The sequence below is a fragment of the Scyliorhinus canicula genome, chromosome 12, assembly GCF_902713615.1.
Source record: "Scyliorhinus canicula chromosome 12, sScyCan1.1, whole genome shotgun sequence".
NCBI lineage: Eukaryota > Metazoa > Chordata > Chondrichthyes > Carcharhiniformes > Scyliorhinidae > Scyliorhinus > Scyliorhinus canicula.
Genome location: NC_052157.1, coordinates 143766653 through 143794119, shown reverse-complemented (window position 1 = coordinate 143794119; position 27467 = coordinate 143766653). Strand labels below are relative to the sequence as shown.

The 27467-nt window shown below is 40.1% G+C and overlaps 1 protein-coding gene across 1 annotated transcript in view; it reads left to right on the top strand.

The window, feature by feature from the left end:
• Positions 1 to 27467, top strand: part of cpda (carboxypeptidase D, a) — a 94115-nt gene that overhangs the window by 47266 nt on the left and 19382 nt on the right. Inside the window, exons 4-13 of the mRNA XM_038814345.1 lie at positions 6059 to 6228; positions 6921 to 7270; positions 8179 to 8370; positions 9075 to 9242; positions 10994 to 11103; positions 13546 to 13648; positions 15825 to 15967; positions 17684 to 17853; positions 18487 to 18789; positions 23871 to 24066. Coding sequence (XP_038670273.1) covers positions 6059 to 6228; positions 6921 to 7270; positions 8179 to 8370; positions 9075 to 9242; positions 10994 to 11103; positions 13546 to 13648; positions 15825 to 15967; positions 17684 to 17853; positions 18487 to 18789; positions 23871 to 24066 — 1905 coding nt within the window. The remainder of the gene's footprint in view (positions 1 to 6058; positions 6229 to 6920; positions 7271 to 8178; positions 8371 to 9074; positions 9243 to 10993; positions 11104 to 13545; positions 13649 to 15824; positions 15968 to 17683; positions 17854 to 18486; positions 18790 to 23870; positions 24067 to 27467) is intronic.

The following is a 27467-nucleotide window of genomic DNA, read 5'->3' as shown; positions in this document are numbered from 1 at the left end:
GGGCCGGGATCGAACCTGGGACCTCAGCCCCGTGAGCAGCAATGCTAACCACTGTGCCACCATGCTGCCCCAATGCATCAATCTTGATAAATGAACTAAGATTTAAGACAATGGAGACGTTACGCATATTATGAACAAGATCTCTATAATAATCAGGACGGTATGGAAAATACAGGACGGAATTGAAAAAGTTAATACAGGAGACAAAAGAGATTATATTAAATTGGACTCGTAAGGGAAATCATTGTGCAGATGTGGAGGATATGGCAAAAATATTAAATGACTACTTATAAGGAAGTGGATAACGGAAGTGTTACATTAAAAGAGGATAATTAAGTGTATTAACAATATAGTAGTCAATGGAGAAAGTTGGTAAGCCATCTGGTTCTGATGGGATATATCTTGGTTTGCTATTCAGCCCATCCAGCCTGATTATCCACTTCAATGCCTTTTTCCCACATACCCACTATATCAGTTTATCATTGGTATTTTGAAATATATCAATCTCTGCTTTAAACATATGACTGAGCTTCCACTTCCCTCCGGGGTAGAGAATTCCTCCATTCACAACCCTCTGTAAGGAGATTTCTCTTCATCTCAGCCCCAAGTGGCTTCCCCCTTATTTTGAAATTGTGTACCTGGTTCTAGATTCCGCAGCCAGCAAAGACATTTATCTACATCTAGCCTGTCTATCCCTTTTTAAATAATTTGTCGATCTCAATGAGAATTTCCCATTTTTCAAAGCTCTTTGAATACAGGCCCAATTTCCCTAGTTTCCATACAACAGCCCACCTATCCTTTTTATTTCTTTTTTCCCCCATTTTTTAATGAATTTAGAGTACCAATTCATTTTTTCCCATTGAGGCAATTTAGCATGGCCAATTCACCTACCTTGCACATCTTTTGGGTTGAGGGGGCAAAACCCACGCAAACACGGGGAGAATGTGCAAACTCCACACGGACAGTGACCCAGAGCCGGGATCGAACCAGGGGCCTCGGCACTGTGAGGCAGCAGCACTAACCACTGCGCCACTGTGTTGCCCTCAACCCTCCCATCCTGAGAACCACGCTGATGAAACTTTATTGCATCCCTCTATGGCAATAATGTTCTTCCTAAGGTAAGAGCAACAAAACTGCACCTTCATTATTCCAGGTGCAATCTCACCAAGGTTCTAAACCATTGAAGTAAGTCTTCCCTACTCCCATACTCGTCCTCCTGTGTTAACGGCTAACATACCCAATTGCTTTCTGTATCTACAAGGTAACTTTCGGTGTCTTATTGACAGTGACACTCTGGTCCCTTTGTACATTGCACTTTCTAATCTCTCACCATTTGTGGGATACTCTGCACATATGTTCCTCCTACCTTAATGGATAAATTGATTTTTCCACATTATATTCCAGCTGCCATGTTCTTGCCTACTCGCTAAGTCTGTCCAAATGCCCTTGATGCTGCTTTGCATCTTCCTTGACACATTCCCACCCATCTTTGCGTCATCTGCGATCTTGGAAATATTCCATTTGCTCCCCACATCCAAATCATTGATATATATTGTAAACAGCTTGGGCCCAATTACTGACCAAGAGCTATCTTGCGCACGTTCTCTTGCGCTTCTTCAACAACTCTTCTTCTGCCAACTATATAGGCCTTTTCTAATCCTTCATTACCTTTGTTAGAATTTGTCCCAAATTCTTTGAGGAAGTGACGAAGTTAATTGATGAGAGAAGGGCTGTAGATGTCATGTACATGGACTTCAGTAAAGCATTTGATAAAGTTTCCCATGGCAGGTTGATGGAAAAAGTGAAGTTGTATGGGGTTCAGGGCGTACTAGCTAGATGGATAAAGAACTGGCTGGGAAACAGGAGACAGAGTAGTGGTGGAAAGGAGTGTCTCAAAATGGATAAAGGTGACTAGTGGTGTTCCACAGGGATCCGTGCTCGGACCATTGTTGTTTGTGATATACATAAATGACCTGGACGAAGGTATAAGTGGTCTGATGAGCAAGTTTGCAGATGATACTAAGATTGGTGGAGTTGCAGATAGCAAGGAGGACTGTCCAAGAATACAGCAAAATATAGATAGATTGGAGAGTTGGGCAGAGAAATGGCAGATGGAGTTCAATCCAGGCAAATGCGAGGTGATGCACTTTGGAAGATCTAACTCAAGAGCAGACTATATGGTCAATGGAAGAGTTCTGGGGAAAATTGATGTACAGAGAGATCTGGGAGTTCAGGTCCATTGTACCCTGAAGGTGGCAAAGCAGGTCGATAGAGTGGTCAAGAAGGCATACAGCATGCTTGCCTTCATCGGACGGGGTATTGAGTACAAGAGTCGGCAGGTCATGTTACAGTTGTATAGGACTTTGGTTAGGCCACATTTGGAATACTGCGTGCAGTTCTGATCGCCACATTACCAGAAGGATGTGGATGCTTTAGAGAGAGTGCAGAGGAGGTTCACCAGGATGTTGCCTGGTATGGAGGGTGGTAGCTATGAAGAAAGGTTGAGTAGATTAGGATTGTTTTCGTTGGAAAGACGGAGGTTGAGGGGGGACCCGATTGAGGTCTACAAAGTTATGAGAGGTATGGACAAGGTGGATAGCAACAAGCTTTTTCCAAGAGTGGGGGTGTCAATTACAAGGGGTCACGATTTCAAGGTGAGAGGGGGAAAGTTTAAGGGAGATGTGCGTGGAAAGTTTTTTACGCAGAGGGTGGTGGGTGCCTGGAACGCTTTGCCAGCGGAGGTGGTGGAGGCGGGCACGATAGCATAATTTAAGATGCATCTGGACAGATATATGAACGGGCGGGGAACAGAGGGAAGTAGATCCTTGGAAAATAGGCAACAGGTTTAGATAAAGGATCTGGATCGGCGCAGGCTGGGAGGGCCGAAGGACCTTTTCCTGTGCTGTAATTTTCTTTGTTCTTTGTTCTAGTCGCAGCTGACTTTTTTTGGGAGTGGGTTTATGCCTTGAAGGAATGTATAATTGCTGTAAACCTTGTAATAATTCTCTAAAGACTATCCATTGCCTGTGTACCATCATAGCTTTTAATGCATTTTTCCAAGCCACCTTCTCCAATTTGCTCTTCGTGGTTTTATAATTTCCTTTGTTCAAATTTTAACACGCTTGCTTCAGATTGAACTACCTCACTTTCAGACATAGGTAAAATTCAATCCTATTATAGTCACTCGCCCCTTCAGGTTCTCTTCCAAAAAGATTATTAATTAACCATTTCTCATTATATATTAGATCTAAAAAATAACTATTCTCTAGTTGGTTCATCAACATGCTGCTCGAGAAAACCATCTCTGACATGCTCCACAAACCTGTCCTCCACTGCATTTGTGCTCATCAGATATACCCAATCTATATACATATTAAAGTCACCCATAATTCCTGTGTTATCCATGCTACATGCTTTTCTAATCTCCTGATGAATACTGTACCCCACGCTACCAGTAATGATTGCTTGCCAATAAATAACTCCTAATGTTTGTAGCCCCTTGCTATTTCTTGGCTCCACCCAAACAGATACCACATTTTGTTCTTGCGATCTGAGATCCTCCCGTAGTAATATACTGATACCATCCCATATTATCAGTGCAACACGAGCCCGGTAGCACAGTGGTTAGCACGGTTGCTTCACAGCGCCGCCAGGGTCCAAGATTCAATTCCTGGCTTGGGTCACTGTCTGTGAGGAGTCTGCGCGTTCTCCCCGTGTCTGTGTGGGTTTCCTCCGGGTGCTCTGGTTTCCTCCCACAGTCCAAAGATGTGCAGGTTAGGTGGATTGGCCATGGTAAATTGCCCCTTAGTGTCCAATAAAAAAAAATCAGTGCAACGCCACCTCCTTTTCCTTTTTGCCTGTCGTTCCTTGGTGTTGATTATCCTTGAATATTCAGTTCCCAGTTTTGGTCACCCTGTAGCCATGGCAATTAGATCATGCCCATTTACCCCAATTTGTGCCTTTAAATCATCTACCTTGTTGCAAATGTCGTGTGCATTCTGATGGAGTGCCCCTAACTGTGCCTTTTTAACATTCTGCATTCCAAACCTGGTTTATGCTTGGCTTCATTTCACCTGCCTTATAATTTCCCTTGTTACTTTTCTACTTCCTGTTACCAGCTTTCCTACTTGAACTGTCTCTCCCAGGTGGCCAACCCCTGACGAGCTTATTTAAACTCTTCCCCAATAGCACTAGCAAATCTCTCTGCGTGTGTATTAATTCTGACCTTCTGAAGGCATAACTTGTCCATCTTGTACAGGTTCCACCTGCCTCAGAACTGGTCCTAATGCCTCAGAAATAGGCGCCGTTCCTCCTACACCCATTCTCCAACCACGTGTTCCATCCTCTCATTCCTATGCTCACTAGCTAACGGCACTGAAAGTAATCTTGAGATTACTGCTTTTGAGGTCCTGCGTTTTAATTCCCTTCCTAACTACCTAAAATCTGCTTTCAGGACCCCATCCCTCTTACCAATGGGGCCCCCTGCCTCTGGCTGTTTGCCCTCCCCCTGAAGGATGTCCTGCAGCCATTCCGCAGCATCCCTGATTCTGGCACTAAGGAGGCAGCACGCTGTCATGGAGTAATTTATAGCCACGGAAATGCTTGTCTATACCCATAGCTATTGAATTACCTATCACTATTGCTCTTCAGATAATAGAGACGTCACAATTATTTCACTCCTTATGGGATACAGTAGTTCTTGAGGTCTGGAGAGTTGCTAATATTATAAAACAGTTCAAACAAGGAGAGAAATGTTAAAGCAGGAAACTACAGAGCAATCAACCTAATGTCCCTGGTGGGGAAGCTATTAGAAACCATTATTAGGGAAAAAGGGTGTATTTAGAAAGGAATGGGTTTATTGAGCAGAGCCAGTATGGATTTGTTAATGGCAAATAATTTCTGGCTAACTTGATTTTGATGGGTTAATGGTGGAGGTAGTCCAGTAGTACAGTAAATGTACTATGAAACGGCGCTGAGGACCTAGGTTCGAATCCTGGCTCTGGGTCACTGTCCGTGTGGAGTTTGCACATTCTCCCCGTGTCTGCGTGGGTTTCACCCTTCACCCCCACAATCCAAAGATGTGCAGATTAGGTGAATTGGCCACACTGAATTGCCCCTTAATTGGAAAAATAATAATTGGGTACTCTAAAAAATTTTTTAAATGTACTATGAAAAAACTTCCAGAAAGCATTCAATGAACATTGTCAATGGAAACTAATTAAGAAGATGGAAGCCCATGAAATGAAGAGAAAGTGGTAAAATGGATACAAAATTGACTGTGATGGGAAGCAAAGAGTGAATTTCTTTCAGACTAGGTGTTATTTTTCAAGAGTTAGGTCCATTACTGATTTCAAACTTTATAAATGACCTGAACCCTATGCAAGGAACAGCATTTTCAAAGCTCCATATATTAGATCATGCTGAGGATAGTTACAGGCTTCAGGGTGCCAGACAGGATGGTAAGCAAACAGAAATGTGGGGTTACAAACAGAAAAGGACATGGGGCTAAGCATGATAGATCTTTCACAGATTCAGCATATGTACAAAGCATCCTTCTTTGCTGTAAGTTCTATTATTCTATACTGCCATTCAACTCCTTGGGATGTTCCAAAATACTGTACAAAACAATGAAACATTCCAGAATCTTTCCAGTATGGTTACGATTGTATATGCATAGGAATGGGAGTAGGCCATTCATAGCCTTGAGCCTGGACCACAACTTCATTTTACCTTCTTTGCTCCATATCCTTTTACCCCTCTTATCGATTTCAATCTGAAAGTTTCAATTGATCCATCACCCCACACCTATTAGAGTACCATTTGGGAAGACAGTGCATCAACTGACATACTAACTCTCTCCCCTCCATGCCAGCCAAAAGGAAAAACTCACTCAACTGACAAGTGATGTCTAGAACTAAATGGGTACTAGATAATTTGGGCTTGAAACATTTTATGGGTTTACTCAAGTTTGATGTATTCTGAGTAGCTGCTGATCATGTCCCATAAATACGAACTGTTAAAGTAATTGGAAAATGCATTTCTTTCTTGTATTTTGCAGGTCCATATTGGTATTGCAGGATTTGTCACAGATGCTGTCTTTGGCTCGGGAATTTCTAACACAACTATTGTAGTTGCTGGCATTGATCATAATATCACAACGGGCAATTTTGGCGATTTCCACAGGTTGCTAGTACCAGGGATCTACAATGTAACAGTTGTTGCACAAGGGTAAGAAAAGTGAAAGATAAAATTGATGTTCTGTTTGATCAATTGGTGAAGACATATGCCAGACAAAGCCAGACAACTCAAAGCACATTTATTATCCATTCCTAATTGCCCTCTTGAAGGAGTTACAGGGTTTTTGACCCAGTGACAGTATAGGTACAACAATATATCTCCCAAGTCAGAATGGTGTGTAACTTGGTAACCTTGGTGTTCTCGTGTGCCTGCTGACCTCGTTCCTCTTGGTGATCAAAGGTTTGAAAGATGCTATTGAAGGATCCCGAATGAGTTACTGTAGTGCATTTTGTGGATAGTACACACTTGTGCTGGCAGTGAAAGGGAGTTCAGATCTCTTGATCTGAACAATGTGAGATGCATCATATTGGAATTAATTTAAGTGAAAATAGTAATCAATCATTGAAAGCATGGCAAACTGTAAAGCTGCAATAATGTTATTTTGATGTAATATATTGACTGAACACTTGACTTTGAGGGGTTAAATTGTTACTTGCGCATCTTGTTGTAAAATTAACAGTTTAGAAATTGATCTTGGCATTTAATAGATTTGTCTGGATTCTAAGATCTGGTTAATTTTCAGTTAGTTACTTTTTAACAATGAGTTAATGCAAAAGATTTCAGTCATTCATTGAAAACTATTTTGAAGAAGATTGCTAGAGGTATTGCTCATGTCTTCACAGTTACATGCCTGTCACTATCTTCGACATTGAAGTACTTGAGGGTCCAGCCACGCAACTTAATTTCACACTTCAACCTCCAGTAGCTGCAGATAATCATACCTTTGAGACGACCACCGCCTACACTGAATTCAGGACACACAATGTATCGGAAGTGGAAGATGAGCATCAGTCCAAAGCCATTGAACCTGCAAACTTCAGGCACCATAATTATGCAGACATGGAGATCCTGTTGAGGAAATACGCCACGGACTATCCAGCGATCACACATCTACATACAGTTGGAAAATCAGTGGAGCAAAGGAATTTGTATGTTATGGAAATATCGGACAATCCAGGCATCCATGAAATGGGTATAGTTTCAAGAAAATCGTACAGAATTTGATTTAATTGCATCTAAATGGCAAGGCTCAAAATGAGTGTTGCATCTATTCCAACAGCAGAAAACTGTGTTGGCAAGTTGCAAACTTGCAATTTTTTAAAGATTGACTACAAAGAAAAGTTACATTTGTTTTCTATATCTGTGTCAGGAGAATTTAAAGAAAACTGGAATGTGCGTCCTCCCTTGCCTCCTATAACAGTGCTAGAACATTTGTTCTAGCCTAGTAAACAAACCTCAATCCTCGCTGCTCTTTTGAAATTTAATGGCTTACATGTTTTAAGAGCTAGGATTGTATTGTCCCATTTAGGATTGGAAATGGAAGTTGCTCAGTAAATACAGGATGTGTCTAGAAAATGCAACAATTTCTGTTCCACGGGGGTTTATTCTTCTTTTGTGGAATATATTTTAGCAAGTTTTTCAGTTGCCCTAGAATGAAAGGTGCAAATGAGAAGTCACATGAAGAAATAGATATCACTATAAATGTTCCCTAAGCGGGACCAAGTGTAAAAAAAAAAGTCGGGACATTAGGAATGACAGGGAAATTGGTAAAGAACTTGGGGTTAGTTTGCACATTTCTTAATTGTAACTATTTGAAAAGTACCAAGTGGCCATTTTTGTCCATTTCGGCTGTTAACAGCGATTTGAAGATACGCTGGTGCAGCCTGTCCACATCAGTCATTACTGCTGCTCCGGATTCTTGCTAGCACTCGTTACTTGGATGTGAGATGACAAGCACCTTTGCAAACTGTACTCTAGTGAATTTGCATTATTTAATTTTAAAGCTAAAATATTTGCAGTGTGTATGCAAATAAAATCAGTGATCTATGAAGGAAAATGAATTCAACCGTGCTAAGTACATAAATGCTTTCATTTAACTAGGTGAACCTGAATTCAAATACATCGGGAACATGCATGGGAATGAGGTGGTAGGCCGTGAGCTCCTGCTGAATCTTATTGAGTACCTGTGTAACAACTATGGAACTGATCCTGAAGTAACCAGTTTGGTGAATAAAACAAGAATCCATATCATGCCGTCCATGAATCCTGATGGATATGAGGTGTCATCAGAAGGTGATGTTTTGAATTTGAAACAATAGATTTTGGAAGAAACTTCATTAAAACTTTTTGACCACGGATGAAAGGAACTATTCTAATAATAAATTCCAGTGTTCAGTACTGAGTTTCAAGGTCTGTCCTACAACAGTCACCTTTCATTGTGCTGTTTTTGTTTGTTACCACACTCCTCCAGTAGAGTCATGGTTCTGTTGCATTAGAGACCTGAATAAGATTGTTTCTTTTGAGCTTTCTTTACTATTTCCCTCTTGTCCTTCCAAGCTGAAAATTAAGCTGTCTTTCCTGGTAGAGATTTTTTGTTCAACAGTTCCTGTGTCAAATAATTTCTGCAAAAAGCTCCTGCATCTGGCAAAATGTATTTAAGAGCACGGATTATCAAAACAATAAATAACTTTGTTTTTAGTGCTTAAAGATTTAGGTCGTCATATATATAAAATATGACTGGCTTGGTCTTTCAAAAAAGAAAAAACATTGAAAATATTGCACACAAACCAATTGCTGTGCATAACCCAATTGCTGCTAACTTCAAGTTTCTAAGCAACTCTGAAAACTGTTCCATTTTCTGACCTTTCTAACATTTTTGCTTACCTGAGCATTTTGTATGCCCGAGCAAGAATAAATTGTGTCCTTTGTTTTCTAAAATGCTAATGATTTCCACGAGTCTTGCACAACTCTAAAAACGTTTCTGCTTCAACTTGCAGGGGATGTGAGTGGCGTGGTTGGTAGAAACAATAGTAACAACTTTGATCTGAATCGCAACTTCCCTGACCAATTTTTTAAAATCTCTGACCCGCGACAACCAGAAACATCAGCTGTGATGGATTGGCTGCAAAAGATTCCTTTTGTGTTGTCTGCTAATTTACACGGTGGTAGGTATTTGTAGTCTTGGCTGGCATTTGGGAATTTAATAATTAATGTCCATCAGAATTATTAGACAATTTGAATAGTTAGGGTGCTTCAAAAAACAGGAAGAGTGCATTATCTTAGTCTATGTTAAGGTAGCAAATGACAGTGTATTTCAAAATGCTCCAATTTATTCTTTCTCCACTTTACCACCAAGCCTGATCATCTTTTCTCTTCTCTCCCCCCAACCAAACACTTCTCCTCACCCCAACCCACCGATTATCCATAAACTTATACATCCGAAAGGAGTAGCTGGGTAGTGATTTGGTACAGTGCCGCCATTTGATCATGTCTTTTCTTTGCCCGCCTCCCTGGCCCTTACCACTACCTCGGCTTTGGCCAGCTAACTTAGCACCTGGTTTAGACCTTCACTGTTTGCCTGATGATCCTGATTCTTGGGACGAGTCTGAAAGTTGCAGTTAATCACCTATGGCCCAGCCTGCGATCTGTCCTGATATGGTTCTGTGTCCACCCAGCTCGCGTTTCCCAGTGAGGAAATAATTTTTAGAAACTATCTTTATGCCACTAGGCCCACTAAACTTGCTGTACTTAAGTCACAGTGTTGATTTGTTCAAGTGATTGCTTTTTTAATTGGGAGGCAGGCACAACACAATGGGAGACTGGGCAAGTATGCGATGGAGCTTCAAGACCAGAGTTCCACAAGTTGATTAGACATGCACGATAGCCTTGATATATCTTGTGATAGTTTAACGTACTGAGGTTAATTTGTTGCTCGGCATCCATAATAATATTTTGATGTATTGAAGTTTAGTATAATAAATTCTTTATTATCCAGTATGTACGGGGAATGGATGGTGTCGGATAATCAAAAATGCTGCTTGTTGGAGAGTTCCATTTATCAGTGGAATACAGCACAATGCTTTTATCTTGAGCTAATGTGCAAGCAGTCAGGAAGTAAAGAATAGTGTTCTTTTTAAGTCTAATGTTCAACAATACGTTAAAACATAAATTACAAATTAATACTGTATACAATACAGGTTACAGATATGAAATCCACATCAAAATTGCTTCTGGTTGGCTAAAGTGATTCGTATTAAGGGAAATATCAGAACTTCCGGTTAGTAGGTAATTCCGGATGATAGAGGGCAGGAAAAAACAAAGTTTACTGTAAATCGAGGTTTAACTTAATTGACTTGATAGGTTGTTAATTATTGTACTTGACCTATCTAGTTTTGTGTCTTTATTTAAAAAAATTAGAGCTAGAGTGCAAGTATTTGTAGCTAACTTGCTGATCTCTTGAGCCTAGGAGTCAGGGAACTTGACAAGTGGAAATTCAATAATGAATGTTGGGGGATTTTCCTTGAGGGCGGAATCGAAGTATCCTTTAATGGGAATAGGGTATAATGGTAAATTATGATAGAATTATGCCACCAGGTGCAGAAGTATGTATTTGTTTCTATCATCACTTGGCCTAACTTGATAAACTAGCGACTTCTTTGGAAGGAAATATATTTAAGTATTTGAAGGCGCTTGTTCCTTAATGCAACTATTTAGAGGGGGAAAAAGTCATTTATCAACATAGATTTCAGGAAATTGGATCAGTTTTTAAAAGTGTTTTCCCTATCAGCTTTATTTATGATATATTTCTAACCGCAAGTGTGAACTGTATTGTTTTGGTGTGTTATACCTTTAAGTAACTTGTTATTAGGATACCAAAAGAAAGAATAAAACTGTTATGTTCTTGTATTTTGAAAAGGTTCCCTGGTAGTGAATTACCCTTATGATGATGATAAAGAAGGCGTTATTGTGTACAGTAAATCGCCGGATGATGCCATTTTTAAGCAGTTGGCACTTTCTTTTGCTAAGGTACCCAGTTTACTTAAGTTTGTTCCACTTTTCAAAATATGTTTTGCTATGCTTCCTAAAATAATTGCTTCTTTAAAAAATTGGTAAACTTGTACCTCATGTACTGTTGTAATCTTAATCTCATTCTTTAATAAATGAGTATGTTCTCAATTATCTCACCATATTTAGATTAGTTACTCCAGTAAGGATGAATAATAATTAATAGATTTGTCAGTTAGCCAAGCCTAATGGCGTAGTGGTAATGCCACTGGACTAGTAATCAGAGCTCCAAGTTAGCACAAGTTCTAATCCCACCACGGCAATTGATTGAATTTAAATTCAGTCTCCGTAATGGTAACCATGTTTTACTAATGCCCTTTAAGGAAGCCTGCCATCCTTGCCTTACCGAGTTGCTCCAAATGATTCCTGTGACTCCAGATCCACAGTGTGGTTGACTCTTAACTGCCCTCTGAAATGGTCGAAAAGCCCCTTAGTTCAAGGACAGTTAGGGATAGGCAACAAATGCTACCCTGAGATGGGGGAAATGAGGAAGAGACAGGGGTGGAAGAAAGAGAAAGGTTTGTACCCAACATATGCAATCCTACCAGTCATATCCCATTAAATATTTTTTTTAATGCATAGATTTCATGTGGTGACTTGTGAATTTTCAAGATGTTCAATCCTGCAGTAACCTGATTTCTTAAACTTCAGCACAGCATTTCCTAAACATAGCATTACTTTGGCATTACTAATGCCAAATCACCAGCATCCTGGGAGTTACCATTGATCAGAAACTGAATTGGACCAGCCTATAAATTCTGTAGCTATAAGTGAGGGTCAGAGGCTGGGAATTTTGCAGGGAGCAACTCTCTTCCTGATTCCCTAAAACCTGTGCGCCATCTTCAAGGCACAAGTCAGGGGTGTGCTGCAATACTTTCCACTTGCTGGATGAGTGAAGTCCCAACAAAATTCTAGAAGCAGCACAATCAGGACAAAGCAGCCCATTTTATTTGGCACCCCATCCACCACTCGTATTCACTCCCTCCACCACTGGTGCACAGGGACAGCACTATGTACCCATCTACTTGGTGCACTGTAGCAACTCCTTCCAAGCTTGCTGCAACGTCTATCACCTAGGACAAGGGCAGCATGTTGTAAGTTCTCAGAACCAATGCCATCCTGACTTAGAACAATATTGCCATTCCATCACTGTCGTTGGATCAAATTTGGAATTCCCTGACAGCACTGTGGGTGTATCTACACCATATGGACTGCAGTGACCACCTGCAGGGCAATTAGGATGAACCAAATATGCTGCCCTGCCAGCCCGGCTTGCTGCCCAGCTTATCCACATCATTTGGGATTAGTCCTTCTTCTCTTTCTAATTGTTCACTCATTTTACACACCATGAAACTTGCTGCGGACCAAGTGCTGGAAAATGGGATTGGAATAGACAGGTGCTCGATGGCCAGTACAGCCACAATGAAGGGCCTCATTCTGTGCTGTAAAACTCTAGGACTCTATGATAAAATTGTAATATTCAGGTGGCAAGGTGTTACAGTGATTAGCACTGCTGCCTCACGGAGCTGAGGATCTGGGTTTGATCCTGGCCCTGGGTCACTCTGCATGGAGTTCGCACATTCTCCCTGTGTCTGTGTGGGTTTCACCCCCCCCCCCCCCAAACCCAAAAAGAAGTGCAGGGTAGGTGGATTGGCCACGCTAAATTGTCCTTTAATTGGAAAAAAATAATTGTGTACTCTAAATTTTTTTTAAAATGTGCTAAAAAATTGTAATATTCACCACCTTCCTTTGCCACAATTCTTGTGTAAAAGGTCCTTTTGTTTGACTCTTTAATGGATGGAATTACCATTTTCCTGTGAATTTCTGTTGTCAAATATAACCAACCTAAAATCTAGCTGCCTTATTTGAAAAATTGGTCAAAGGAAATCTCTTTTATGAAAGCATTACTACAGCGCACCTAAATAGTTCAATGATGCATTCAAAAGGAAACATGAATGCATAAGACCTTTAATTTTACTCCAATAAAGTCCATGGACCTTGATTACTGCGATGCTATAAATAAAAATGCCTGTTGGTTGGGATACTTGAAATTTTATTTTAAATACTTGAAAGCTTTGAATTTTTCTGTAATTTTCATAACATGGCTAATAATGGGGAACGATTACAGACATACTGGTAGTGGTTTTTGAAGTTGCTTTGCCCGACTTTAGAGTAGTTGATGGTTACCGTGCTAAAATTGAAACCATTCATTCTGCTTAGTTTGGACATCTCTAGTTTTGATGTCTAATTTTCCCATCAATCTAGAATGTTTTTAAAATTTAAGATAGTTATTTGCAGATGAATACACCTTCAAAGAGAAATTTAACAAAAGCCTATTGTAGCTCAAATGACCAGCTTTTTTTGAGATCCAGTTTCAATACGCTTAATTAATGTTTTTTTTAGGAAAACAGTCCAATGTTTGAAGGTCACCCTTGTAAAGATATGTTTCCTGACGAATATTTTCCTCTGGGTATCACAAATGGTGCACATTGGTACAACATACCAGGTAAGAAGCATTTTGGTATTTCACAATCCTCTTTTAGCCGAAGGTCATCTTTCTTTGGATCAAGAAATCATTCCATCGTTTTATCCGTTTTCTCACAAATCAGCGCTTGAACTGTGGAGATTCCTATAGGGTCCCAACTCTGTGTTTTACACGGAGCAATTAAAGCAATCTTTTCAATTATTTATCACTTATAATCCAAGGGCCCAAACAAATCTTGTGACCTGGGTTTTCCAGTGGAGGACTTTCAACAGGGGTCAGCAACCTTAATAACAAGATCCTTTTTTTAAAGAATTTGGGAAAATGCAATCTTCTAAGAACTATAGTGCCATAATTGGATGCTAATATTGACAAACAAGAGCCACACTTCAACAACATTTAAAAGGTTTTTTTAACAAAACCCATCATTCAATTAACAAATTTTGTTACAAGTACAACAAAACAATTCCCATAAAATGGGCTTGATTGATTAAGGTTGGAAGCTGTACATGAGCCCTTGATGAGCCAGCTGCAGACCGCTGGCCTAAACCCAAACTGTTAAACGTCTCTATTTTCTTGTATATGTTGAAGTACCTCCTGTTTATTGTTGTAATGTTTTATCCTTTAACCGGTCTTTGATTAAACATATCAATGATTTTGTATTCAATGGTGTCACTGCCTTTTAGGAAAGGAACCCATAAGGCTAACTGAAGGTTTTCTAGCTGCTTTCTGCACACTGTTTTTAATTCAATTTATTGATAGCAGGTGCAAATCCTAAGAGCAATCATCGCCTATTTGCTACATTACTGTCCAGCAGAAACTGCAACACTTGAAATTGACGATGACGGATCCCCTCTGAGGGCTAGTGTTATGCTTTCTACATTTTTCCTCTATGCTGCTTGATTATGTAGAGAATATGGAATAAGGAAAGTTGGATTACTTAGCTAGGAATTATCTTCATTTTTTTTTTGCATCCTAGACACACAATTCTATCTAATCCCATAGGGTCCTCAAGGGTGCAAAATAGAACCCAGAAGCAACCATTTGGCCGTTCTTGCTTGTCCAGCCAATCAATAATCTTCTAATTCAATTCTACCATTCCACATCATTCCCTATCCCTTATTCCACAACTATCCAAAAATATATATTTGATCTCTGTCTTGAGTGTACTGAACGACCAAACATTTGCTGTTCTAGGCGTTAGAGAATTTCAAAGATTGTCAACCCTTTGAATGAAGACGTTTTTCCTCTTGGGTCTAAATGGATCTGAGACTTTGGCCCTTCGTTGTGGATTCTCCAGCTCGGGAACCTCCTCGAGCATTAAACCTGTCAAGCATCTTTAATGGTGTTATTCTTCAATGAGGCTATCTCTCGTTCTTCTAAACACTCGTGAACATTACAAAATAGGAGCAGCAGTAGGCCATTTGCCTGGTCTGCTTGATCTTTCCTTGTAGGGAAATCACTTTTATCTCAAGAATCGGTCTTGTGAACCTTCATTGTACTCCTTTGTAGATAAATCTATCCATCCTTGGGTAAAGTGAACGAAACTACACAGTACAGAGGTTCAAAGCGGGATTGACTAGTGTCGTTGAACATCAATGTGGTGCCGGCTCTGGTGCTTTAAATTGCAGAGGGATAAAAATTCATTGTTAAAATCTGTAGTAGGTTAAAATTGACTTGAAGGTGGGGTAATGCTAGCTAGAAGCACCAATGAACAAGGGGCTATATTTCTATAATGGTGTATCTAGGATGTATATCATTCTATTTTTTTTAAATGCCTCCATCTGTGCTCAATTGTGCTGCTGTGCTATAGCAAAATGCATCTTAGTTTCATTGAGAAGGGTTGGGAACAGCAGTGTAGTATAGATTGGATTACCTCTCAGTTGTTTGCCTGGAGTTCTATAACATTTTATTGTGATGACCTATAAGTTAATAAACATATTTTAAACATACAGTTGGGCTTTATAATGCAGGACACTGTTGTATCGAATGTTCAAACAAAGGATTTACCGTGGTTATTTTTTAAATAGTTAAATCTCCCTTTGAATTGAATCATTGCTTAAATTGATTAAGATTTCCCTAGATTTGTCAGAACTTAGTTTAAAATAAAAATTAGTTATGAAACATTTTGCTGAGTCATTTTCTTTCCTGAAACTGCTGAGCTGTTTAATGAAATAAGTGTGAAATTCTTGCTCCTCAGGTGGTATGCAAGACTGGAATTACCTTCATACAAACTGCTTTGAAGTTACTATTGAATTGGGCTGTGTTAAATTCCCCTTTGCCGTGGGCCTACCAAAGTATTGGAAGCAAAATAAAAGATCCCTCCTTCAATTTATAAAGCAGGTAGGTTGAGTCTGACCTAATGAGGTAAAAGGTAACAGGACTTCAGTGCTATTCCTGACTAATACACCCGTCCCGATTTATTTATTTTTTAAATTAGAAAACGAAGTACATTTAACATCTGAGTAACACTACCTTGCTCTCTCCCTGCCTAAAAATAGTAATCTGATGTGAAGCAATGTTGTATTAAAAATTACATAGTGCTCATCGCGACCATGGATGCATGAAAATGCTTTACAGCCAGGAAAGTACTTCAGAGGTGTCATCACTGTGTACAGTAATGTAGAAAATGTGGCAACCAATATGTGCACAGCAGATTCCCACAAACATCAATGTGATAATGGGCAGTTCTTTTGAATGTGCTGTTGATTTGAGAGATATATATTGACCAGGACACTGAGGATAGCTCCCTCTCATTTCGGTAAAAATTGCCATGGGATATTTTGTATGTACCTGAGCAGACAGTTGGGTAGAAAGGGAAAATATTGCATATGCTGGAAATCTGAAATAAAAACAAGGTACTGGAAATGTGCAGCATATGAGGAGAGGCGAGAGTGACTACACTTTACTTTGTGTGGTATAAACAAGCCCTAGAAAAATTGAAGTCTATGAGATTCGGGAGGGAGGGGGCGTGCAGGGGGCACTCTTCTGGTTGGAGTCATGCATAGCAGAAAGGAAGATAATTGTGGTTGTTGGGAGTCCAATTGTCTTCAGTCCAGTACATTGCTGCAGGAGTTCCTCAGAGTAATATCCTAGACGAATCATCTTTAACTGCTCCATCGATAACCTTTCCTCCATCATAAGGTCCCAGTGGAATTTTCACTGCAATGTTCAGTCCTGTTCATGAGCTGCGCTCCTCAGACTGAAGGAGTGCATGTCCATATGCAGCAAGATCTGGAAAACATTCAGGCTTCTGCCAAGTAACATTCATGCCACACAACCAGGCAATGACCATGTCCAGCAAGAGAAGATCTAACCATCTTCTTTTGACATTCAATGGTGTTACAATCACTGAATCAATCACCATCAATATGCTGGGGATCACCATTGACCAGAAATTTAACTTGACTGACCATATAATTACTGTGTCTACAATTGCAGATCAGAGGCTGGACGTTCTGCAGCAAGTAACTCACCACCTGACTGACAAAAGCCTCATCTCCAAATTTGAGGCGCAAGTCAGCAGTATGATGGAATACTCTTCACTTGCCTGGATGAGTGCAGCCCCAATAACACTCGAGAAGCTTGACACAATCCAGGACAAAGCAGCCCATTGATTGACACCCCTACTACCCCACAAATATTCATTCCCTGCACTACTGACACTGTGGCCAGCACTTTGTGCGATATACAAGATGCAGCTCACCAAGCTCCTTAGACAGCACCTTCCAAACACATTACCTCTAGCACCTAGAAGGACAAGGATAGCAAACACATGGGAACAGCACCACCTGAAAGTTCCCTTCCAAGTCACTCACCATCCGGACTGTCGCTGAGTCAAAAACCTGGAACTCGCTCCATAGCAGCACTGTGGGTGTACCAGCACCACAGGAACTGCAGCGATTCAGGAAGGCAGCTCATCACCACCACCTTCTCAAGGACAATTATTGATGGGCAATTTGGTGAAAATGCATACTGGTGCTGATGAAATTAACATTGTAACTGCTGTCCCATTTTGCTACGTTCCTGTTTAAACTGAACTTTTTTGGTTAACATTAGGTCCACAAAGGTGTGAAAGGATTTGTACTTGACGCTACTAACAGAAAGGCGATTTACAATGCTACCATTGTTGTTGCTGAAGTCAACCATCCAGTGCGATCTGCTAAAGACGGAGATTACTGGCGTCTGCTTGTTCCTGGTGTCTATAAAATTACTGCTTCAGCCCCAGGGTGAGTAATAATTGAGTGTACTATCACACCACTGTGACTGGCACAAACAAATTCTATTCTCTGCATTGTAATGGTGTGTGTAATAAAGTAATTACAGTTATAGGAAATCATATAGCAACATGTTTAATTCTACAGTTGAGTCTGAATTTGTGCAGGAAAAGCACTTAATTATTATAGTGTGTCAAAGGGAATGTATCATTTGTGGAATTAAAATGTTACACTTGTAGCGAGATCAGCATCATATTCCAGAAATATTAACTGCTGAGGAACCTTAACATCCTTCAGTATAGAATAATCCAAACTGGGTCCTGCTATAAGCCAAGTGAGAATTTTGTTTTACGGTGTATGACTTTGACTTAGATCTGTGTGTCATTTTAAGTTACCCTTTCATAATTTTTCATTCTACTGGATAATTTTTAAATATTAACGCTCAACAAAATTTTTGGTCAAAGTTAATTGCAACTATTCCGTTATCAATTACACTATCATAAGATAATAACTGCTTTACTGAAGGCAAAGTGGAACACCTTTGAGCCTAAAAGATAAAATATTTCTAATCACAGGTTACAACAAATTGAAACCAGGCAGAATTTGTTTGCAATGTTTTAATGGCCGCAACGTCATTTATTACAGGTATATTCCAATGACCAGAAATGTGACTGTAGTGGAGGAGGCTGTAGAAGTCAATTTCACTCTTTCACGTGTTACAGATGATGATGTCAACAGTAGTGATCAAGGCACGATCAACTCCTCAGCAGAGCCTGGGGAGGAGTTTCAACAACTTGTAAGGAGTTTGTCCTCTGAAGAAGGTTTGAAGAACCTGATTTCATCTGCACGGGTTGACCTTAGTCTTGACCGTTACCACGACTACAAAGACCTGTCTGAAGCCTTGCATGGGTTACACAGTAACTATCCAACAATTACCAATTTGGACAGGTGGGTATTTTTTTTTGGATCTCTTCTTAACCATTGGGAAGATTATAAAGAGCTGCCCGAAGTTGCTGTTCTGTGGGAGAAGTGCCTGGTTAGTTGCTGTTCTGTGAGAGAAGTGCCTGGTTACTGCTTGTTATTATGAGAAGGAGAAAATGTTGAGGTTTGTAACTTGATGCCTGGGATATTGAGGTCCTTGTGCTAATAGTTCTTTGTGGTCAATGGCGGACTACTTGCCTGTCTTACTAATTTTTTTTTCAGTCCACTAGCCTTTTTTAAGTCCGCTAGCATATCACTGGATAGTGAATAATAACTTATTAATATTGGTGCTTTATTTCATTACTTAGGATAAATTTCAGGTGAGCTATAATATGCTTTCAATAAATCCTTTGTTCCTTGTTAGTTTATTCTATAAAGCCGTATTTCCTGAGTATTTGTGTGGCATCACAAATGTCTATTCGTATTTATAAACTTTGACCACATCAGAATTTCTGTTAGTTTTGTGTAATATAGGAGTAGATTATACTTGTCACCTTTCCCACCTTTAATCTCTTTAATTTGAAATTCCTTTCCTTGCAATTTATTTTGGGTTAGCAAAGTTACATCATGTATAGCATTATTGTGCACAGTACCACTGTGTATTGTAATATATTCCATTCCAGAAGGACAATTCTTTGGCCTGTTATTACCATTGTTTCACAGTTCTGTGTGAATTCTTTATTAAGCACCTCTCTACTATGTGTTATTTGCCATTCTATCTAAATAAACATTTTGGTCCTGTTTTATATTGGAGAAGCTTGGCTAATAAGGTTCGATTACCAGCTTGGGTCACTCTCTGTGTGGAGACTTCACGTTCTCCCCATGTCTACGTGAGTTTCCTCGGGTGCTCTGGTTTCTTCCCACAGTCCAAAGATGTGAAGGTAAGGTGGATTGGCCATGCTAAATTGCCCTTAGTGTTCAAAAAACGTTAGGTGGGGATAGGATGGAGGTGTAGGCTTAAGTAGGGTGCTCTTTTGAAGGGCTGGTGCAGACTCGGTGGGCCGAATGGTCTCCTTCTGCACTGTAAATTCTATGATTCTAATTCTATGAAATTCTAATTACTTACCAGAACCGTACTGCTAAAGTTCTGATCTCTGTATTATGAAAAGGGTATAGAAGCTCTGAAGTGAAGGCAGAAAATATTTACAAGAATAGAGGTAATAATTAACCAGGAATGCCTACTATCATTTTTATAGAGCAGAAAATACAATATAGCCCTATTTCAAAAATAACTTCTAGTCGTTAGAGCTCTCTTACCAAAAGAACACTCATGATACTAATACATGCATGGAATGTGCAGTACAAAAGTGGAGTCAACCAACCAATTGGTCCATGTTCTGCATAGGCCTTTGACCATGTTCTGCAAAAGCCTTTGCTTATGATGTTATGATGGGTCAGGAAGATTGAACAACCTTGGACCCTTTTCTGTCAGATAAGAGAAGGCCAAAGAGTGACCTGGTAGTAGTCTTTAAAATTATCAGTAGAGAAGTTTTCCATTTAAGAAAGACTGAAACTGGGTCTCATAAATACATTGTCACTAATTAATTGTGAAGGATAAACTTGTTCACCTCCAGTTCTGTTAGAATTGGAACATATAAAGCTACGAATTAGGAGCATTAGGACCATTCGGCCCCTTTAGTCTACTCAGCCATTCAATAAGATCATAGATCTGAATGTGGCCTCCACTATACATTCCCAGCTACCCCTGAAAATCTTTGACTCCCTTCTTATTTAAGAATCTATCTAGCTCTGCCGTTGCTCTCTGGGGAAGAGAGAGTTCCAAAGACTCCTGACACTCTTGAGAAAAAAATCCCCTAATTTCCGTCTTAAATGGGAGACACTTTATTTTTAAACTGTCCCTTCATTCTAGTCTGTCCCAAAAGGGAAACATTCTTTCAACATCCACCTTGTCAAGCCTCCTCTATGTTTTGATGAGGGGCCCTCTCATTCTTAAGAGGAGCCTATAAGATAAACCTTTCCTACCCCAAATATCAGTGAAGTGAGCCTTCTCTGAACTGCTACTAACACATATTTATATCCTTAAATAAGAAAGTCAAAACTGTACATAGATCTCCAGATGGGATTTCACCAACCCCTTACATAACTGTAGTAAAACATCTCTACTTTTATATTCCAATCCCCTTGCAATAAACTGCAACATTCCATTTGTCTTCCTGATCACTTGCTGCACCAGCAGACTAACATTTTGAGAATCATGTACCAGGATACCCAGATCCCTCTACTTCGGAGTTTTGTAATCTCTCTCCATTAAAAAAACATGCTGCTTTTCTATTCTTCTTGCCAAAGTGGACAAGTTCACATTTTAAAAATCAGAATTTACAGTGCAGGAGGAGACCATTAGGCCTATCGAATCTACACCAGCCCTTGAAAGAGTACCCTAACAAAATCCACACCTCCACCCTATCCCTGTAAACCCACCTAACCTTTGGACACTGCGGGGCAATCTAGCGTGGCCAATCCACCTGACCTGCACATTTTTCGACTGTGGGAGGAAACCGGAGCATCAGTAAGAAATGCAGGGAGAAAGTACAAACCCCACGCAGACGGTCACCCGAGGCCAGAATTGAACCCGGGTCCCCGGAGCTGTGAAGCAGCAGTCCGAACTACTGTGCATTACCCCACATTATATTCCCATTTGCTGATTTTTTTTTTGTGCCCACTCGCCCATGAAGGTTAGCTAATAAAATAACTGCATTTAAAAGGGAACAAGACTAAATAGGAAGAGAAGAAAAGATTATTCTAATTAAATTAAGAGGGGTGTGCAAAGGCTTATGTAGACCATGGTTCATTTGGGCTGGTTGACTCCTGTTTGGTACTGCACATTCTATCCATTGGTATCAGTGTTCTTTTGGTGAGAGAGCTCTCATGATGATTAAAAGTTACTTTTGAGATGGGGCGATATTGTACTTTCTGCTCTAAAAATGATAGACGGTCCTGGTTAACTATTACCTCTGTTTTTATGCCATATGTGGACACTTGCATCTGGCACTGTCCCTCATCATTCAAAGCCAACTCTACAAACTAAAATACTTGGAAAGTTCAGTTAGTCTAAACCGCAGTTACTGTGTATCTACAAACCAACTCCATCTTGACCAGCTGCATATAGTTCTTTGAATAACATGAGAAAAATGCACGAGATGGTAATAAAGATTTTCCCGGAATATTTGGTAACGTAACATACATGACAAATGTAATGGTGCACGGAATTCAAGAGAATATGACCTTGTGGACTGCGAGATGTTTGAATGGGAGAATACAAAGGGTGCACGGAATTTTTCTCAGACTGAAAAGGTGTCATGGTGTTCCCCAGATGTCTGTGTTAGACTTGTTCTTGTTTGCTATACACGAAAATGATCTGACCTTGGGAATTGGCGAGAGTACAATATCAAAATTTGGAGGTATGGCAAATTGTGATTTTAATCAACCATAAATGATTAAAGGACATGGCTATGGACAGGTAAAAGACAAGTCAGTATCAAAATTTGTGAAATAGGGAAATTAAATACACTTGAAACAAAATTTGAAATGGAACAAGAAGCCTTGTTTGCTCATGCAGGCCATTAAAAATGCCTGTAGAAGTAGGCATGGACATTAAAGCGTTGTTGGTTTGGTATTTTTGCATACAAAATCAAGGATTTAACACCATAAGAGCTTTAAGTGCATGATGTTCGCAGTTTCCAGCCGTCTGTTATGAAAAAGTACGAGGGACATTTACTAGAATTTTAGAGGCAGCACAGTGGTTAGCACTGCTGCCTTGTAGGTTAGCTATGGGGATAGGGCGGGGTGGCCTGGGGAGTAGGACAAAGTAGTTATTTCCAAGGGTCAGTGGAGACATGATGGTCCAAATGGTCTCCTCCTGCACTACAGTTATTCTATGATTCAGTGATCAGGCATTACAGTGATGAAAGGAGACGATGCTTTCTTCACAAGGGAAGGCAGTGGCATAGTGGTATTGTCGCGGCATAGTGGTATTGTCGCTGGACTAGTAATCCAGAGACCCAGGCTAATGCTCTGGGGACCCGAGTTCGAATCCCACCAGGGCAGTTCATGGAATTTGAATTCAATAAATATCTAGAATTAAAAGTCTAAAGATGACCATGAAACCATTGTCGATAGTCTGGAAAACCCATCCGGTTCCCTGATGTCTTTTAGGGAACAAAACCTGTCATCCTTACCTGGTCTGGCCTACAGGTGACTCCAGACCCACAGCAATGTCGTTAATTCTTAAGTGCCCTCCGGGATGGTCAATAAATGCTGGCCCAGCCAGCGACGCCCACATGCCATGAACAAATGGGTTATCTTCAGAATTATGAAGAATTCTGATTGTTTCAATTTCTCTGAGAGAGTAACAAGACTGCACCGATTTAAGATGGTCACAACAATTTAGAGGATGTTGAAAGGAAAAGAATCCCCGTGTCAGTGTAGGTCTCGCCCCCACAACGCAAAAAGATGTGCAGGATTGGCCACGCTAAGTTGCCCTTTGATTGGAAAATGAATCATTGCGCACTTTAAATTTATTTTAAAAATGACAATTCAGGGTGGTTATAAAATGGAATTTGCTTTAACGAAAGAGTCCAGAAATTCTTTTAACATAAAATTAGAGGAGTTTCTTGGAAAATTATCGGCCAAAAGTAAAGGATTATTAGACTGACGAATTAAGGAAAAGTACCAGTACTCGTTCAAAGGGCTGCATTCTATTTCTGTGCTGCAACAGTCTAATATTAAATATGGTTTTATGATCCAAGTTATCTTATACTTGATAGTTTAGCAGCTGTTTCATGTTGAATTGCAATATTTTGAATCCACTTCCACGAATAATAAGTTTTGGGTGTAAAGATTGGAATGCGATTATTGAGCAAACTATTGATGACATGTTCAGCACTTTGGATAATTCATGGGGACATGCAATGACTGACATTTGTATTATAGACAAACAAAGCATTGCTGCATCGTCAAAACATAAACAAGAATATCTATACTGTACAGATATGGACTTACATTTTGTTTTATTTTTCATGTTGGTAAAGTTTGGGCCAAAGTGTGGAAGTTCGCCAGATTTGGGCCCTGGAAATATCGGATAAACCTGGGACTAAAGAACCTAAAGAACCAAAGATTAAATTTGTTGCTGGAGTTCACGGGAATGCACCCGTCGGGACAGAGCTACTTTTGGCATTTGCAGAGTTTCTTTGTATTCTTTATGGGAAAAATCAAGCCATTACAAAGGTAATATTATGTCAAAATGTATTCTAAAGCTGTCTCTTTGGTTGTATTGATGATTTAAGGGCAATAAGTAGATATCTTGCTTTCATTGTCCCCATAAACTATTAGCAATAGTGTTCGACAAGGTATATGTATTATTGTTATGCAATTTCTAGCCAGCATCAGGATTTTTTTCATGTGATGTGCGTTCTTGCCACCCTTAAATGCCCTTGAGTATTCAATTGCTCAGAGGGTAGCTAGAGTCAACCATTCTGCTGTGGATCTGGAGTTTCACATAGACCAAGCCAGATTTCCTTCCCTGAAAGGACATCAGTGAACCAGTTGGATTTTTATGTCAATTAATAGTTTTGTGGTCACTATTACTGAAACTAGCTTTATATTCCAAATTAATTGAATTTAAATTCCACAAGCTGCAGTGATGGGATTTGAACCAGTTTCCCCAGATCATTACCTGGGCAACTGGATTAGGAGTCCAGTGTCATTACCACTATGCCACCACCTCCTGCTGAATAGCTTTTAATAGGAGCAGACTGCTTTTAAAAATATATATATATGCCATATATATACCTTTTTTGTGCTTCCTATCTGAATCTTTTCCCACAGCCTATTCTTAAGCAAGAAGGCAACTGAGACATACAGACCAAACCGATTTGATCTCAGTTGGATTAGCAGCAGGGGCACCACAATTGCTTTCAGTATCCAGCTGCTGCAAGTGATCTTGTGTGTAGTTGGCTGAGGACAGGGTTGAACATGTAGGTGATAGCCCAGCATGACATGATGTGTGATATTTTCCCTCCACGTAATGAAACTTTACTTCAGTCGTTGCTAGTATTCATTTCTCCAGCAGTTCATATTTGAACTCTGGTTCTCTGGGCTTCAGTGTTTAGAATTGCTGAACCTGATTATTTGCTATATTACTATGACATACTAGCTAGCAGCTTTCTTTTCTTGGAAGCTTTTTTTGGTTAAGGGTTCTTAATATGTCCATCAATTGCATAATCCAAAAATTTTACCATGGAAAATGCATACGCTGGTGCTATGGTGGTTTGGCTGCCTCACCTCCAGCGACCCGAGTTCAATTCTGGCCTTGGGTGACTGTTCGTGTGGAGTTTGCACACTCTCCCGTGTCTGCATGGGTTTCCTCAGGATGCTCCAGTTTACTCCCACAGTCCAAAGATATGCAGGTTAGATGGGATTGCAGGGGAGTGGGCTTAGGCAGTGTGCTCTTTCGGACGGTCGTTATAGACTCGATGAGCCAAATGGCCTCCTGCACTGTAGGGATTCCATGGGAGAATGCTGCAAAAGTTGTATTTTTCTTTTTAGTGGATGACCATTTCAACAGTTTACATGTACTATATTCTCTGATTGTATGCCACTGAGTCAGTGGCTAAGTCTAGCCGTGTGCTAATTAAACCATAAATTAGAATTTTTCCATTCCTTACTACAGTGACTTGTAGCACCTTTCCAGGAGTTGGCAATGTTTTGTAGATTATCGTCTGGCAGCAATTGTAAACTGCAAACTTCTTCCCATGCAATAAACTCAACAACTAGAATATTTAGTTATCTAGTTTACTGAACTGTGTGTTCTACACGAATCATCTTTAATGTGCCAACAGGTCCTTGTAGAAAGGATCATTATTAACTCCTGAGTGGGATTTTCTGGCCATTCACACTGGAGGGATCTTACGGCCCCAATGACCGCACCCTCCTGCCGTGGGTTTCACAGCGGCAAGGGATATGTTCAACCCCGTCATACAGGACCTAAGTATACACGAGACATTTATTTCAAGTTCACTCATCGCAAAATTACTTGCAGATCTATTGCAGTGCTGTCTGAGAATTATGTCTGCAAAACAAAAAATAATGATTCCATCATTGTGTAGGAGGAATGTACTAATTGCTACTTGTGCTAAGTATTTTGGGTGATAGGCGCTCTGTTAACTAACACCTTCTGTGGAAGATCTGGATAGGTGAGGTGTTTGTTTACATGATTGTAACACAATTGACCAGGGTGACCGACTGTCCCGTATTTTCTGGGATGGTCCCATAATTGAGGTTGCTGTCCCTGGTCGAATACTGCCGGGACATAATTTTTCCTGTAATTTGGTCCTTTAAATCTCACACATGCGCAGTACCTGCTCTCTTCCTGTTTGTCTGTTCTTGCTGCTCTGGCACACTTCCCACCCCTCTGCGCTCTGGGAGCCCCCAGCATTCATCATCTTGTCACCTGTACCTGATAGATACAACTTGAGCAGTGTAACTGGCTGGTGTTGAAATGCAAGAATCACTAGAACTTGTTTTTTTTTAAATTTAGAGTAGCCAAATATTTTTCTTTTCCAATTAAGGGGCAATTTAGCATGGCCAATCCACCTAACCAGCACATCTTTGGGTTGAGGGGGTGAAACCCACGCAGACATGGGGAAACTGGAACTTGTTTTTACCACCGTTCCCATGTGCGATGCTAGAAAATCCATACTTCTAACCGATACAACATACTTAAATGTAGCAAGTTGACAATATGACAATGGATTATTGTTCCGGGGCTTCTGGCTGATTCCTATTGTGTAACCAAATTGGTGAAGCAATTATCTAGAACGATGTGCAATGAACTAGGTTTTTTTCTCTCTCTTTTGTGCTTGCTACCGTTTTCTTTGGTTGACTTTACGAACACTTTTGTGAATCATTGGAAGGCCCACCTCCAATGTTAGCTTTCCTACTTTCTTTTTTTTTTCTGTTTTCATTTGTAGCGGTTCAGCATTGAGTTTTCAATTGATCATTTGGACATCTCCCTTTCCCTTTTTTCCAAGTTGCTTCTGAATATTTACATTACCCAATTCTGAATAGTTACAGGATGGGAGAGTAAGGCTGCCTGATTTTAAAAAAATATGTAACCCTCATGGATTTTGCCAAGGCTTTTGACAAGGTTTCCACATGACAGGCTGGTCAGATAAGTAAAGCCGGAGGAATCCAGGAGTAAGTGACAAGTTGGACTCAATTGGCCCAGTGGCAGGAAGCAGTGCGTATTGGTCGGGTGTCTTTGTGACTGAAGGCCTGTTTTCAGTGGAGTTCTGCACTGGGTCCCTTGTTTCTTGTAATGTCTCAAATAAGACTCCAATATGCTTAAGATATTTGTAAATGGTACAAAAAGTCATCCGTGGTGATGATAGAAAGAAAGCTGTAGACTGCTGGAAACTATTCATAGACTGGTCAGTTAGGCAGAAAGCTGTCAGATAGAATTCAGTCTGCTGAATTGAGATAATGCCTTTGGGGAGGATAAACCAGGCAAGAGAATACAATTACTGGTAGGACACTGAAGTGTAGAGGAGCAGAACAACCTTGCAGTGGGTGCCCACAGATCTCTGGTCATGTAGATAAGGCGGCCAGGAAGGTACTTTATTAACTAT